The sequence below is a fragment of the Lichenostomus cassidix genome, chromosome Z (assembly GCF_008360975.1).
Source record: "Lichenostomus cassidix isolate B80296 chromosome Z, HeHo_3.0, whole genome shotgun sequence".
In the NCBI taxonomy this organism is placed as follows: Eukaryota; Metazoa; Chordata; class Aves; order Passeriformes; family Meliphagidae; genus Lichenostomus; species Lichenostomus cassidix.
The window spans coordinates 73,563,935-73,577,773 of NC_139511.1; the positions used below are offsets into that span (position 1 = coordinate 73,563,935).

The 13,839-nt window shown below is 46.9% G+C and overlaps 1 protein-coding gene across 1 annotated transcript in view; it reads right to left on the minus strand.

The window, feature by feature from the left end:
- Positions 1–7,559: 7,559 nt before the first annotated feature.
- Positions 7,560–13,839, minus strand: part of DYM (dymeclin) — a 207,783-nt gene continuing 201,503 nt past the window's right edge. Inside the window, exon 20 of the mRNA XM_085043464.1 lies at positions 7,560–10,048. Coding sequence (XP_084899590.1) covers positions 9,899–10,048 — 150 coding nt within the window. The 3' untranslated portion in view covers positions 7,560–9,898. The remainder of the gene's footprint in view (positions 10,049–13,839) is intronic.

The following is a 13,839-nucleotide window of genomic DNA, read 5'->3' on the forward strand; positions in this document are numbered from 1 at the left end:
AATGGTTTGGGTTGGAAGAGACCTTAAAGGTCATCGAGTGCCACCCCCTGCCATGGGCAGGGACACCTTCCACTGTTCCAGGCTGCTCCAAAACCCATCCAGCCTGGCCTTGGACACTTCCAGGGGTCCAGGGGCAGCCACAGCTACTCTGGGAAACAATTTTTTCTGTCTCAAGTGCTGGCTGACCCCAGAGGTAGCCCCTGACTGATTGTGGTCCCTGGCCAGGGTCAGTGTGGGGTGGACACCCCTTGGCACTGCTCTCTGGGGACAGCAAGGGACCCCCAGCCCTTTCCAGGCAGAACCCAGACACCTTGCAGAGCACCTCCTCTCCTCCAAGAGGCTGCAGTTGTGCCACCATCAGTCCTCACTTTTATCTGACAGCCTGTTCTGCTGAAGCTGAGCATCAAGCTGGCCAATTTGCTACATGGCCTTGGGGCTAGAGGAAGGAAGGTATTCTCACCCTTGTTTGATGAAAGCCAAAACAGGAGAAACTCTCACTCAGTCTGTGAACCACCACGGAAATTGCTCAAAACCACTCACATATGAGAAATTTCCCTGTGAATTTCTGTAGAGGATGGAGGAAAAGACTGCCCGTCCTCCCAAGGCCCTGGCTGGGTTGCAGTAGCTTTCACAAAAGAGGGAGTGTGCGTATTTTAAATATGTCATAGGGGTGAGAAAGCGAAGAACGAGCCAGCAAAGTGCCAGGGAGGTTCCAGAAAGGGATCTGGGGAAATGCAGCACGAGGTGAGGGCACAGGGAGTGTGCAGGGGTGGCTCCAGGCAGGCTGAGGCTTGGGCTCCAGGCTGTGGCAGCCAACGTGGTCCCGTGGTGTTCGGGGAAATGGGACTTTACGTACTTTCCCCATTAATACACAGAATTGCATCAAAGAAATACCTGGCTGTCATCATCAGCATATCCTCCCAGAGAAAACGATCTTGGCAAGGCCTTGAGCAGGCCCAGCGTCTCAGGCCGAGAGCCAACAAAGTGTTCAGTACAAGTTTCTTCATCTCCCTGTCTTTCATCATCTCCCACACGCACCCCACCAAGCTGCCATCCCAAGCATTACTGTCGAGGTAGGAGAAAGCTACTAAGCAAAGATTCTCTTAAAACTTGGAAGGGCAGTGCTGCAAAGGCATCAGTAAAAACCTCAACCCCTACCCACCCACCCTGAGCCTCAGCCCTCTCCACCTGGCCTTAAACTGGGAGTGAAAAGTGTCAAATCCTCTTCTGATTCTCCTAAATCAAGAGGATTCAATGGACAATTTCTGGTCCCCAGGATCGATCATGGAGCTGGGGACACTTCCTGGGAAGAAGGTGGAGCAGGCCACTATTCCCAACTTCATGAGCCCCAGAGCTGAGCTCCAGACTGAAGGAAAAAGCCCTGGATCCACCAGGCTGGCCTCTGCAGGCTGTGATTCGGAACATTTCAGGGGTGCTCTCCATCCTGCTGTGCCTTTTCTGAGGGAGGTGGTAAGGTAAGGGTCTGCCATGAAATGGGCAGCTGCTGCCCTTGCTGATGGCTGCTGCTGCTGCTCACCACGGAGGTTTCTCAGGACCAGCTCCTCAATTGTTTTGACCTGAAGAGAACTGTCAGCCCTTGAAGATTATCAGAGCCAGATGTGATGCTAAAGCACACCGGTACAAACAAGGCTTTTGATGTCTGGTGTCTGCAGAGCAGCCCAAGGACAAGAGGCTAGACAGGGGATTTCATGCCTACGTTGGAGGGAAAGCTTTGGAACCTGATGCCCAAGGCTGAGGGTGAGCTGCCCTGGCATGAGGGTTGGAGAAGGGATTTCTTTCCCACTCTTAATTTTATCGGGAGCAGAGGGTTATACAACAGCAGATGGAAATATCACAACAGCAAGGCTGGCAGCTGCACAAACACAACTAATCTGCCCTCACTTGATGCTTGTAGCCACAACACAGATATGTGCGGCACAAGGTATCCCAGGAGGTGAATCCAGCACCTTGTGACAGCCTTGTGACTCGGGATGTTCTGTCCCCATCCTTCCTGCACCCCCCAGTGCCTCGAAAAGCCTGGTGTCACCTCAAAATCCTGCCTCAAATGCAGCTGAGGTGTCACCTGTGGCCACTACTTGTCCATTGCCTCTTTGTAGCATTCTACAGAGCACCCACACAAACCCAGTCAGTGCAGTGGCCCTTCATCAGACAGGGTGGTACCAGGAAAGGGGGTCATTTTATAGCTAATGTATCATAAAATGAATCAAAAATAATAATGATGTGTCATTTTGACACATGTATATATAAACACTCTCTGTATATGTACTGCATGTGCACACTATACACATGCATATGCAACCAAGCTGCTTGTCTAGGCTCAGTGCCTTCCTAATCAGTGCAATTTCCTCCTAATTAATCACTCTTTGGGTCAGGACTGTGGTTTCTGGCTTATTCTCTAGCACTGCTTCTCAGGGTACTCACTGGACTTTCACTTGGCTGCACAGAGTCAGTGACAACAAGGAGGAAGGAATTGATTGAAAATGTTTGTTTCTTCTCCTAACAGTCAAGAAGAGCCTCTGCCATCTGTCTCTGGTACACACCAGTGGGGAGGCTGGTGCCCTCAAATGTGAATCAACCCATCCATACCTATGCTCTGGTCTCTCACTCCTTCCCTGCTGTGGGGACACATGGGCCAGGCTCTGTCCCCTCATTCCCTGTCCTGGAGAGCATCACTGCCATCCTCCCAAGGCCACCTTTGGTCCTGGTGGATGTGAGACCCCTGGATGTGGGACCCTTGGTCACTTGCTGGTGTGGCTCTGGTGTGGTTGTACCTCCCTAACTGAACAGGGAAACACAGAGTAGTGAGGAGGGCAAGAAATGCTGCAGGAAAACATCTTCTGGATCTGTGTGGGAAATCCACCTCCTCACCAGGCCAGATGGGCATTTTCCGGTCCAAAACTGGGCAGACTCAAACAGCTGGGAGAGTGTTTATTAAAGTCAGAAGGAAAAGGAAAAGGAAAAGGAAAAGGAAAAGGAAAAGGAAAAGGAAAAGGAAAAGGAAAAGGAAAAGGAAAAGGAAAAGGAAAAGGAAAAGGAAAAGGAAAAGGAAAAGGAAAAGGAAAAGGAAAAGGAAGGCAATCCTGCTCTATGGGTGGTAGCAATACTCATATTTCTCTAGCCCTGCTGTGGATGTGAGGTTTTACAAGCCCTCTCCATCCCACCTTCCCCAGGGCCACTTTCCTGGCCCAAACGTTCTCTCCCAGGAAGGAGGGGAAGCCAAGAAAGGAGACATAGGGCAGCCTGAAGTTTATGGCCATTGTTTAGGTCAATAGTGTATTGATTACAATTTTGTGGGCTAAAAGCTTGACCTTTTAAAGGGCAATTGGCGCCTGCAAGATTTGATTTAGGAGAAAGAAAATAATTTAAATTTAATTTTTACTTTGTATTTCAGTTGGGAGAAACTTGCAAGACTGCAGATGCGAAAGCTGCTTTTTTTTTTGCGGGGGGGAAAGGTGAGGGTTTTTTCCTGGAGCCATCACAAAGAGCTTCATCTCAGGGTGAAAATGGCTCTGTCAGTTCTCTCTGCTCCACTGCCCAGCACTGCAGAGACATGGACAGGACACAAGGCACTAAGCAGAGCATTTAATCCAAAGCTGGGCCCAGTAAATATAATGAATACTGAATATCCCACATCAAGGAATGACGGTGGGCTTTCCCCCTGTAGGAACAGCTTGAGCAGCAAAGCAATACACAAGGCTGTTTTAGAAAACCCACAACATTTTCAGGTCGTCAAGCACCTGTTTTGGAAGAGGCTTTCAATCTCCAGACATGGTTTTGACCGAGTGGTTTATTCCCATTATTCTCGAGCTGATACAGTCTTTAAAGAGGAACAGACAGCTCTGGTGGGGCTGAGCACCCCTGGTCCCCTGCAGCCCAAGCCCCACACCCAGCAGGATTCATGGAGGGGAAGCACTGCAGGCTGGGATGCAGGAGCTGCAGTGGGAGAGGGGACAACAGCTCCAGGGACAAAAATAGAAGCAGCAGGCCGAGGACAGCTGTTCCTAGTTTAAATTGCCAGTTTTTAATAAGCTGTTTTGCTCTTTGAAAAGCATTTTTTCGTCGTTTCATAAATAGGAGGAGGGGCCAGGGTAGCATCATCAGGACGTCACCTACTTTGTCACTGCTCCTCTCCGGATCCTCAATTTTCCCCGGGTGCCATCACATTCAGGGCTTTCAGCAGCACAAAGTGACTGCAAGGAAGACTGAAGTCTGCCATTAAGTTTGCCAAGACATCTGGCAAAAACATTATGTACAGCTGAACATTTCATCACGTCTGCCAAGACATATTCATTTTGGATTAATTTTAAGACAGTTTTTAAAGTGATGATGAAGGATTATGCCGTGCGCTTCAGCAGCATTAAAAAAAAAAAAAAATCATCTCTCCTCTTTAAATCTCTCATTCAAATTGTCCCAGTTTGGCAGCTCCACGGTGTATTGGATTTGTGATCTGGAGGGATTCACTGATAGTGACATTTTCATTTATCTGAGTACATGTAAGTGCTGGCACAGTCCATGGGTGGTAGCAGAGCCTCCCATACCAAACATGGCTCCTTGGAGTAATTAATTTGCAGGCAGGCAGCACAACCCTAACATCCGAAATGCATCCACCCAGCAATAACCCAGCACTGATGATTGAATGATTACAAGCTGTATTCTCAGCTGGAACCTCACAGTCCCCGGAGGTTAACTGCCCTCAAAATGCAAAGGATTTTTACAACACTGTTACTCCAGGGACATCCCTGGTATTCCCAGGGAAGGGATGCCAAAATCTGTAGTCAGGGGCTTGCAAAGGAGTGATGTACCTCATGGGTTGCTGCTTTTGAGAAAGCTCATGCAACTCTGCAGCCATTTCCATGACCCCATCAGCTTCTCTGGGCACCCTGTGCCAGGGCCTCACCACCCTCACAGACAGCAATTCCTTCCCAAGATCCCATCTCTCCCTGCCCTCTGGCACTGGGAAGCCATTCCCTGGGTCCTGTCCCTCCATGCCTTGTCCCCAGTCCCTATGCAGCTCTCCTGGAGCCCCTTTAGGCCCTGGCAGGAGCTCTGAGCTCTCCCTGGAGCTTCTCTTGTCCAGCTGAACACTCCCAGCTCTCCCAGAGCAGAGGGGCTCCAGCCCTGGGCTTTTTCCAGTCCCTTCCAATCCATACACTATAATTACTTAAAGCCATCGTCTCCACTGCCCACAGCACCTCCCTGCCCTGCTCCTTATGAGTTGCTCCCAAACAACTCTTATGAACGATTTTGAGTCGTTCCCAAAGTGACAGCAGGAAGCAAAGCACAGCTCTACACTTACTGAGTACTCTGTACTTACATTGACCCCCACTGCTGGGGTCAATGGAGGTTGCAAGAGTTGCCCTTTTGTCTGTGAAATACCATTATCTTCAGCTGGCAGAGCTGTTATCAGGCAATGAGCGCTGCCAGTGACGTGTGCTGATGTCTCATACAGGAGGATGGCCTGGAGCACTTGCCTGGTGATGTCACTGCAGCCCGGGGATGTCCTGCCAACAGGCTCCTTTCCTGAAAGTGAAAAGAACAGGGAAACTCCCTGCCTTGTGATCCTTTCCCTGAACCCTTCACACACATCTGAGTGTCATGATTGCCCTGTGCAAAGGCACCATCAATGAGTAACGCTTAAAAGTCAGCCTTCTAGCCAAGCCCAAAGCAATTTCCAGCTCCATCCAGCCTAATCCAAACAACCAACTCCAGCTCCATTCAGCCTAACCCCAACAGCAATCCACAGCCAGAGCTGTGGCTTCATCGTCCAGGGGCTCAGGATGAGGCTGCTGTGTCTTGCTCTCAGATTAAGCTGTTACCTTAAACGCTACTTATTAGCAGTCTGTTAGACGCTGTTAGAACATAATGACTCCCTCAAATCCCCAAATTAACAACGAATCAAACACAAAAGCAGCTGGGATGCTGCCTTTTACAGTATTGCTGGTACCAATGGTACAGATTTTTAGGTAAGGTGGCCAAAGAGGCAAGGGGTAGAAACGGGAAAGGATTTGAGTGGATTCTAGCAAGTGCAATCATATAGAAAACTCCTACTCTTCCAGCACAGAAGGCAGAGTTTTTGCAGACCAAGCCCAATCCATTAGGAGAGAGCCTGGGGCTGACTAAATATAAGATGAGATTTGACCTTTACTTGGCTGAATTAGACAACATATGCAATGACAAAACCAGTAGAAAAGGTTGAACAAAATCGTTAGTTTCCAAAGAAGGGAGGGGAGTTGTTTGCTTCTTCCTTTCCTGTTTAACTGGTAGATCAACAGTCTAGTGGCACGTAGAGAACAGCTTGGGGTTTTTTTCCCCCATAACTTGCCAATACTCTTTGGTTTTAGGCTATTAGGGTCAACAAATGCCAGGAAATCTGGCAGGTTTTTGGACTGCTTTTGCCGAAGTGAATGATGCCCCGCTGCATTTATAGCTTCCAAAACCCCATCTCACTTTCACAGCGAGATCAGAGTTTCACTCTACTGCCTGAGAAAGGAGGGTTTCTGCCTCACCAGGGACACGTGCATGAGGCTCCACGAGCACAACTCCCACCTCACCAACAACTTACCCAGCAGCTGGGTTTCCTGCCGGCTCTTTCCAAAACTTGGTCTTCTGGAAGGATTGGTCCTCTGAGAGCAGACCTGCTATCTCCTCCCCAGCCCTGAAGTGATGGATTTCCTTCTCCAGAGCTGCTCAGGGAGCCCAGGCAGGTGGTGTCACCAGTGATCAGCACTCAGAGCAAAATTATTGTAACAGAACCACAGAATGGTGTGGGTTGGAAGGGACTCTAAAGGTCACCTTCTCTCCTCCCCTGCCATGGGCAGGGACACCTTCCACTATCCCAGGCTGCTCCAAGCCCTGTCCAGCCTGGCCTTGGACACTGGCAGGGATCCAGGGGCAGCCACAGCTTCTCTGGGCACCCTGTGCCAGGGCCTCACCACCCTCACAGCCAGCAATTCCTTCCCAATATCCCATCTCTCCCTGCCCTCTGGCACTGGGAAGACATTTCCTTGTCCTGTCCCTCCAGGCCCCTTTCCAAAGTCCCTTGGCAGCTCTCCTGTTAGCACCTTCAGGTACTGGGAGGCCTCAATTAGGTCACCCCAAATATGAGCATGGTCAGGAGAAGAACACCCATTCCACACCCCAGAAACAGAGATACCTTCAGCTGAGAAAAAAAAAGAAAGAGAAGCTGAGGGTGCAACAACACATCAGGTCTGGTCTGCTGCAGACAACCCTGTCCCTCTTCTGCTTTGCCCCATGACTGCACATTCCCAGTGCCCCTCCAGGCCATGGCCATTGCCACCATTGGAACTGAGCTGGCAAGAGGTGACAGTGCCCATGACACTGCAGCACAACCTTGTCCCCCTTTCACCAGGCACAGACTTGCACATCCATGTACTTTATACAATAAATAAAATTATGTTCTTCTTAATTGGACATCATGGAAGACATTATAAGACCTCGTGCCCACTGGGCCTGATGACCACGTGAAGAGCCATGTGGTGACATGGCAGCTGTCACACAAAATACAACACCACCCTGTGTTTACTGTTTTATCTTTTTATTTTTGTAATTACGCATAATAAATCTTTCACACAAAGTAATGAAAAGGATCCCTAAGGTGAAGAAAAAACAGAGTATTTGTGACCATACCAGACTGCAGACGTCAGGACACTGCCAGGCCCACATCATGCTCCAGCTCTTGGGAGAACCAGTGGGGCCAGCATGCTTTTCTGCCTAAACCTTGGTCTGGCTCTGCTGCTTTGGCTGCAGGTGGTAACTCCAGCTGTTCCAAACCAGCTGGGACCCGGGAGCAGGGCATTTCATGAAACTCATATGGAAATCATGCCATCAGAACAAACCCTCTGCACCTCAGTGTCACCACAACGGGAGGACTGTGAGAGAGAACTTTCAGTGTGACACCAACGTTGGTTCGGCAGCTGTTTTGACCTATTCTATCAGATTGCTGCTTATGTGCCCCTCTCTTGTAAAAAGCCCTCTCACAGACAAATCAGGTTTTCTGCAGTCTGGCACCTGGCTGAGCAGTGTCTGCCCTCCCTGGTTCTGCTTGCCCCGGGGTGTTTGAAACAGATGAACACTGAGCCAGCCCAGCAGCTTCAGAATCCACGGTTTAAAAGTGCATCTTCAGACTGACCTTTCCAAATCTGGGCAGCCCTGTTGACTCACAAACACTCTGAGTCTTTTAATAAAGACAAAATTACAAATCACTACAGTAACCAATAATAGTTATCCCCTTTTGACGTTTGCTCAAAGACCAAAACAAAACAGAATTAATCCAAAATACAGATCAACTTATGTGCAGCTCCGTCATGGTTCATTCATTTCTCATATTTGCTTAAGAAAACACTGCATCTCCAGTCTTGCCATTGCCTTTTCTCAAAAGCTTCTGCCATTTCAATGTCCTAAATGCTCATGGGCTGTATATATCCCTTTGTAGCTATATTTAAATAAATTTGGAAAGCTTTTTTTTTTTTTTTTTTTTTAAATAAGCCAGCATTTCCATTTGTGTAGGACTCAAATGGACTGCCGTCTCTAAATAAGCAGATAAAAGGAAAGTACAATCTTAGCATATCCTTCAGGGGGACGAAATGGTGCAAGAAATTCTATTTAAAGCCATTCAAAGGACTTTCTGAAAGCAAACGCACCTAATTCCTCAGGTCAACAAACAACATGCTGGAGCAGGCAGTGAATACAGAGGGTTGCCACGCATCTTCAGGAACTAATTCCTTGAAATTGAAGTTTTGGCATGCAATGCACTGGTGACAGTCCCCCACACAGCAGCACGTGGGATGAGAACAGTGGGTGCATGTGTGTGCAACAGGCATCCCCAAAATATGATCCCCACTTTGAAAAATGAGATTTCTTTCAAAAATCTCACCACTTCTTTTGCTCTTCCCACTGCTGAAACAGGTATATCAGGAAAGGGCACTTGAAAACAACAAAAAAAGAGAGAGCAGTATTCTACATTCAGATAAATTTATACTTCTGCCATAAAACTTTAAAAGCCAACAGGAGGTTTTCAACACAGAGCTTTGTCAAGGATCCCCAGAACACACTGTCACCATTACGCACAGTTTTACAGGACACTGGTCTATTTAACAATCTTGTAATTATTTTCTTTGGACTTTTTTTTGCCCCCCTTCCCTACACGTTAAATTTCCAGGAACAATTTTGCACAGGAGCACAGAAAAACAAGTCTGTAAGGGACCTGACTCTGAAAGCAGGTGTTTCTTGCCCTCTGGAGAGTATTTGCCAGTCAAACAACAACAACAACAAAAGGCTTGCTATTGAAAATCCTCCCACAAACATCTAAATCAAGTGTTTTGAATCTGCCTGGGAGCTAATCTGATTAAGATGCTGCTTGCTTAGTTCCCTCAGATGACAGTGTAGACAGTAATTTAAGGGCTGCAGCCTTGACAGTGCCACGGAAACGAAGGGCTGTGAGTGAAAACACAGGATTAGGTAACGAGCAACCCACAGCAGCATCCAAGAGACCATAAAAAGCTTGACCCAAGGAAGCTGCCTTGCTCAAAAGAGACAAAAATACAAACACTGCTTCCAAATCAAAGCCTGCAATCTCATTTAGCCCGTTAAGTTAAAAGAACGATCAGGTTTGTGGTTGGTAGTAACATCATACCCCATGTGTAAGGCCTCATTTTCATCAAACAAGCTCTAGGTTATGGACTATAAACACAAGGTTGCCTACAAGCCATCAGTGCCCCATACCAGTCTGTCCCAGCGTGTGGCTGGGCTGGACACTGGCTCTGGGGTCAGAGGGGGCAGTTGGAGGGGTCAGGTTGGAAGGGGTGCAGAGGTTTGATTCCTGTAAGACGGAGCGGGGCTGGCCTGGCCGGGGTGTCCCTCAGCCTGAGTCCATGGTGAAGAGCTGGATGTCACGGGGGTTCCAGTAAAGAGCCACGGCAGAGTTGTACACCAAGGACCACACGTAGGGGATGAAGAACTCCTCAGGCTGCTCCTCCTCCACGTACTTGAACTTCAGCTCGGGGAACTTCTGCAACAAGAAGCAGAGTCCAGTGAGGGAAGGTTTGCATGTCTGCTTGATAACACACAGCTCACGTAAACACTGAAGGAAGAGGTTTGGTGAAAAAAATAATAGAAGGGACTAAACCATTAGAACCAAAGGAAAATATTTACAGGATAAACAAATAATTTGTAATTTCTTTTTTGAACCAAATGCTACAGTAGCATATAGTATTTGAGCCTTTTACTGTTGGTCACATCCCATTTGCTTGTTAACAGACTAAACATGTGAATCCTTTACCAAACACAAAGGTCTTAAGGAAAACTGTCATTTTTAGCAGCCCCTCAAAAGCCTTCTTGCTTGTGCATGTACAGACCTATTTATTGCACTTTTCCCTAAAAAAAATTTGCCATTAATTGTACTTGGCTCCTTAGCAGGAGAATCCTTTGGAAAGGCTGAAAGAAACAACACAGTTTTCGATACCACAGAGCCACAGAATATCCTAAGTTGGAAGGGACCCATGAGGAGCACCCAAGTCTAGCTCCTGGCTCTGCACAGACACCCCAACAATCCCACCCCGTGCCTGTTGTCCAAACATCCCTGGAGCTCTGGCAGCCTCAGGCTGTGCCCATTCCCTGGGGAGCCTGGGCAGTGCCAGCACCCTTTGGGGAAAAACCTTTCCTGATATCCAACTTGACCTTCCCCTGACACAGCTCCAGCCCTTCGCTCAGGTCCTGTCCCTGGTCACCAGAGAGAAGAGACTGACATGCCGCAAACTCAGTTTCCCATTTTTCTAATTTTTTCCCTCCAAAAGCAGTGCACACTGCAAACCCACCAGATTCAGTCTTGGTAAGTGTGTGTTTTGGAAAGACCTGAGTCTACTTCTGTACTGTGCTCTTCACTTTATCCTCTTCTAAATGTTGCCTGTGTCTGAGCTTGGCAGAGTCTCAGGCAAAAGCCGCATTACAATGATCACTGGGGTAAGATAAAACATGACCCATTTTATTATTTATAAGGCTGTGGCTAAGACTAAGAATAAACTCTACAGTGTGACATGATCAGAACAAGCACAGCAATGGCTAAGGAGACTCTTTGCCCATTAATAATGAAGGGATTCCCTATCCTATTTCTTGAGCTCAGTGTCCTGTTTCCTTGCCTTAAGGGTACAAGAATTCTGGCTGGATCAGTCTCTTTTGAAGGGGCATTTCTTGGACACTTGGTTTTCAGGGTTATGTATTTTAACTTCTATGCTCCCATGTTATTCATATTCTTGCAGTCAGAGAACATGGAAAGCTGTAGAAAAGTTGTAGAAAACGTGGATGTGGCTCTTAGGGACATGGGTTAGTGGTGGCCTTGGAAGTGCTGGGAGAACAGCTGGACTTAAAAATATTGGAGGACTTTTCCAGCCTAAAGGGCTGTGTACAATCCCTGTTTAAGGAACTGAGGCAGCTAAAAGATCAAGTTGTTAAAGGCCCTTCTGCATCTCACTCCTGTTGAGTTCAAAGCCCAGAATCTCAAAGGTTCATCAGCAAATTTAATTTCCTGTGTCAGACATGCAGTTTGTGGTAGAGAACTCTCCCACAGCCATTTTGTGCACCTAAACCACTTTCTACCACCTCTCTACAACCTCTCCTCCCAAAGTCTGTTTTGACCAGCCTGTTTCATATTCTGCATCACTTTGTTTTTTCACTTGTAGGTACCTTACATTCATACTCACCCCCACCTCCCATTTCCAGTCTCCCAGCCTACTGCCACCCCAGCTCCCTTCCACTGCATCCTTATCCTCCCTCTTTACCATACTTTTCTCTTTTGTACTCAGCCAAGCTTTTTTTCTTACAAGCCTTGTGAGATCCTCCTTGTCATTGACATTCTCTATCCCTTCCCAACTCAGCTCCAAGTTCTCAAGCTGCCCCTGCCTTCTCCCTCTCCCGCCCCCAACCAAGCCCTCATGTATATTTTCATTGTTATTTATTTTTTTAAAAAAACTGACATTCTACTCTGCTTATCCTCAGTGTAATCTTCCCCACTTCCTTCCAAAACTTCCTGGCTTGTGGTCAGTGCAGACAGGAGCATGTTCTGTTCAGCACTGCATCAGCAATATGAATGGTTAAACCTCAAGATTACACCATGGCAACACTTCCAGCCAGAGGAAAGTTTTACACAGCTGTCACTCTTCACCCTTCTGGGAGGGAAGAGGGGAAAAAAAGTGATTAAAGATGCTAATTTGAGTTGAATTAAATAAAGATAACTTTTTTTTTCACCTTCAGGTCACAGATATAGCTACTGGCTGTGCAAACACTCATGGCAATAGAGTGGGTTCTCATGAAGCTTAAAAAATATCTTCAGCTTTAAAACAGTAGGCAGAATTATATTAGAAATTCCAACAGCTGCATGTGAGATGCTCAGGTCTTACTATCCCATTATCCCTCAGCTGGAAGGGCAGCATAAAATGGCTCAGGTAGCATTCATATGTTCAGGCAATAAGCCATGCATTGATTTTATTATTCAGCCTCTCTTCAGGGTGATCGATGTTGCCATCTATTGCGATCGTACCATAGCAATTTAATAATCAATTTCAGATTAAAGGCTGTAACTCACTGCAGTCAGCCTGGACTCTCTCACACTCAACATGTGCTTTGAACAGCCTACAGGAAATGCAGACAAGGAGAATGAGATTTTTAAGGAGAGAGATAACACACACTGCCACTACATATACATAATTTTGAATGTGTCTATATAAAAAGAATGTAGATAACAGCAGGAGTGATGGATTTTTGATGGTCCACCTGAACAGCAAGCTCAGGACAGCTCAATGCATTGCTGATGAGGCATGAATGATTACAATTCCAGGTCAACAATTCAAACCCACCTTCTCTAGATAACTGCAGTGACCCACAGCTGTGTGCTGGCCATGTTTTCCAAATGAGAAATCCTAGAGGCCCAGCATGGGGAGAACTGCACCAGCATCCTTGGGGTGTGGATGTAACACTTGGGAATATGGTTTAGTGGTGAACATAGTGCTGCTGAGTTAATGTTTGAACTCAATGATCTTAGAGGGCTTTTCCAACCTCAATAATTCTATGATGTAACGTGCCAGATTAACCATGGCAGCCATCCACTGTTGAGAGAAAAAATTACCCACACAGTTTCACTAACAGGGTGTTCACTGAAAACAGAATTTGTTGGCAAAAAAAGGCATCAAAAGTTTCATCCTTACCAGAGTGATTTTAAAACTATTTGTAATAGCAGGATTTAAACACCATGTAAAAAAGCTTGATTGATGCCAAAAAGCTTTAAGATCTTCAAAAACCTTTTTCAGATTTTCAGGTGATAGTGAAAGGAATGTTTAAATTCATATTTGTGCCATTTGTTTCCTGTATGTACTGCTGCAAATGAGTGAACAGGAGCCTTGGCTGTGTCCTGCACACACACTGGAGGTGACATTGTAAAGCAATCAGGCCACAGGAGTCTCAGGGCACTCCCAGCAACAACTCAGCCAGGACTGGTGAGGGCTTTATCATGGTTAACAAAATTCCCAAAGTGGCACGTCAAACCTGCAGTGCACAAATCTATTTTCTTCTGTCTTGCTGCTGTTGTGTACAACTTACTCCTGGAAAGACATTTGTAGCCCAGCTGGTGACACTCCAGTGAACCTGATTTTTAGCACCACTTGAAAAGAGAGACCGTTCTGAGGCATCTTAAATGCCAGTCTTAATGACAGAGAAGAAGCCTTGGTATGGGATGAATCATCCCTTTTTTTCCTTCTCAGGCCTGTTTGTTTGGATGGATGTGTCGAAAGATGGAGCAACTCTGCTCTGGAG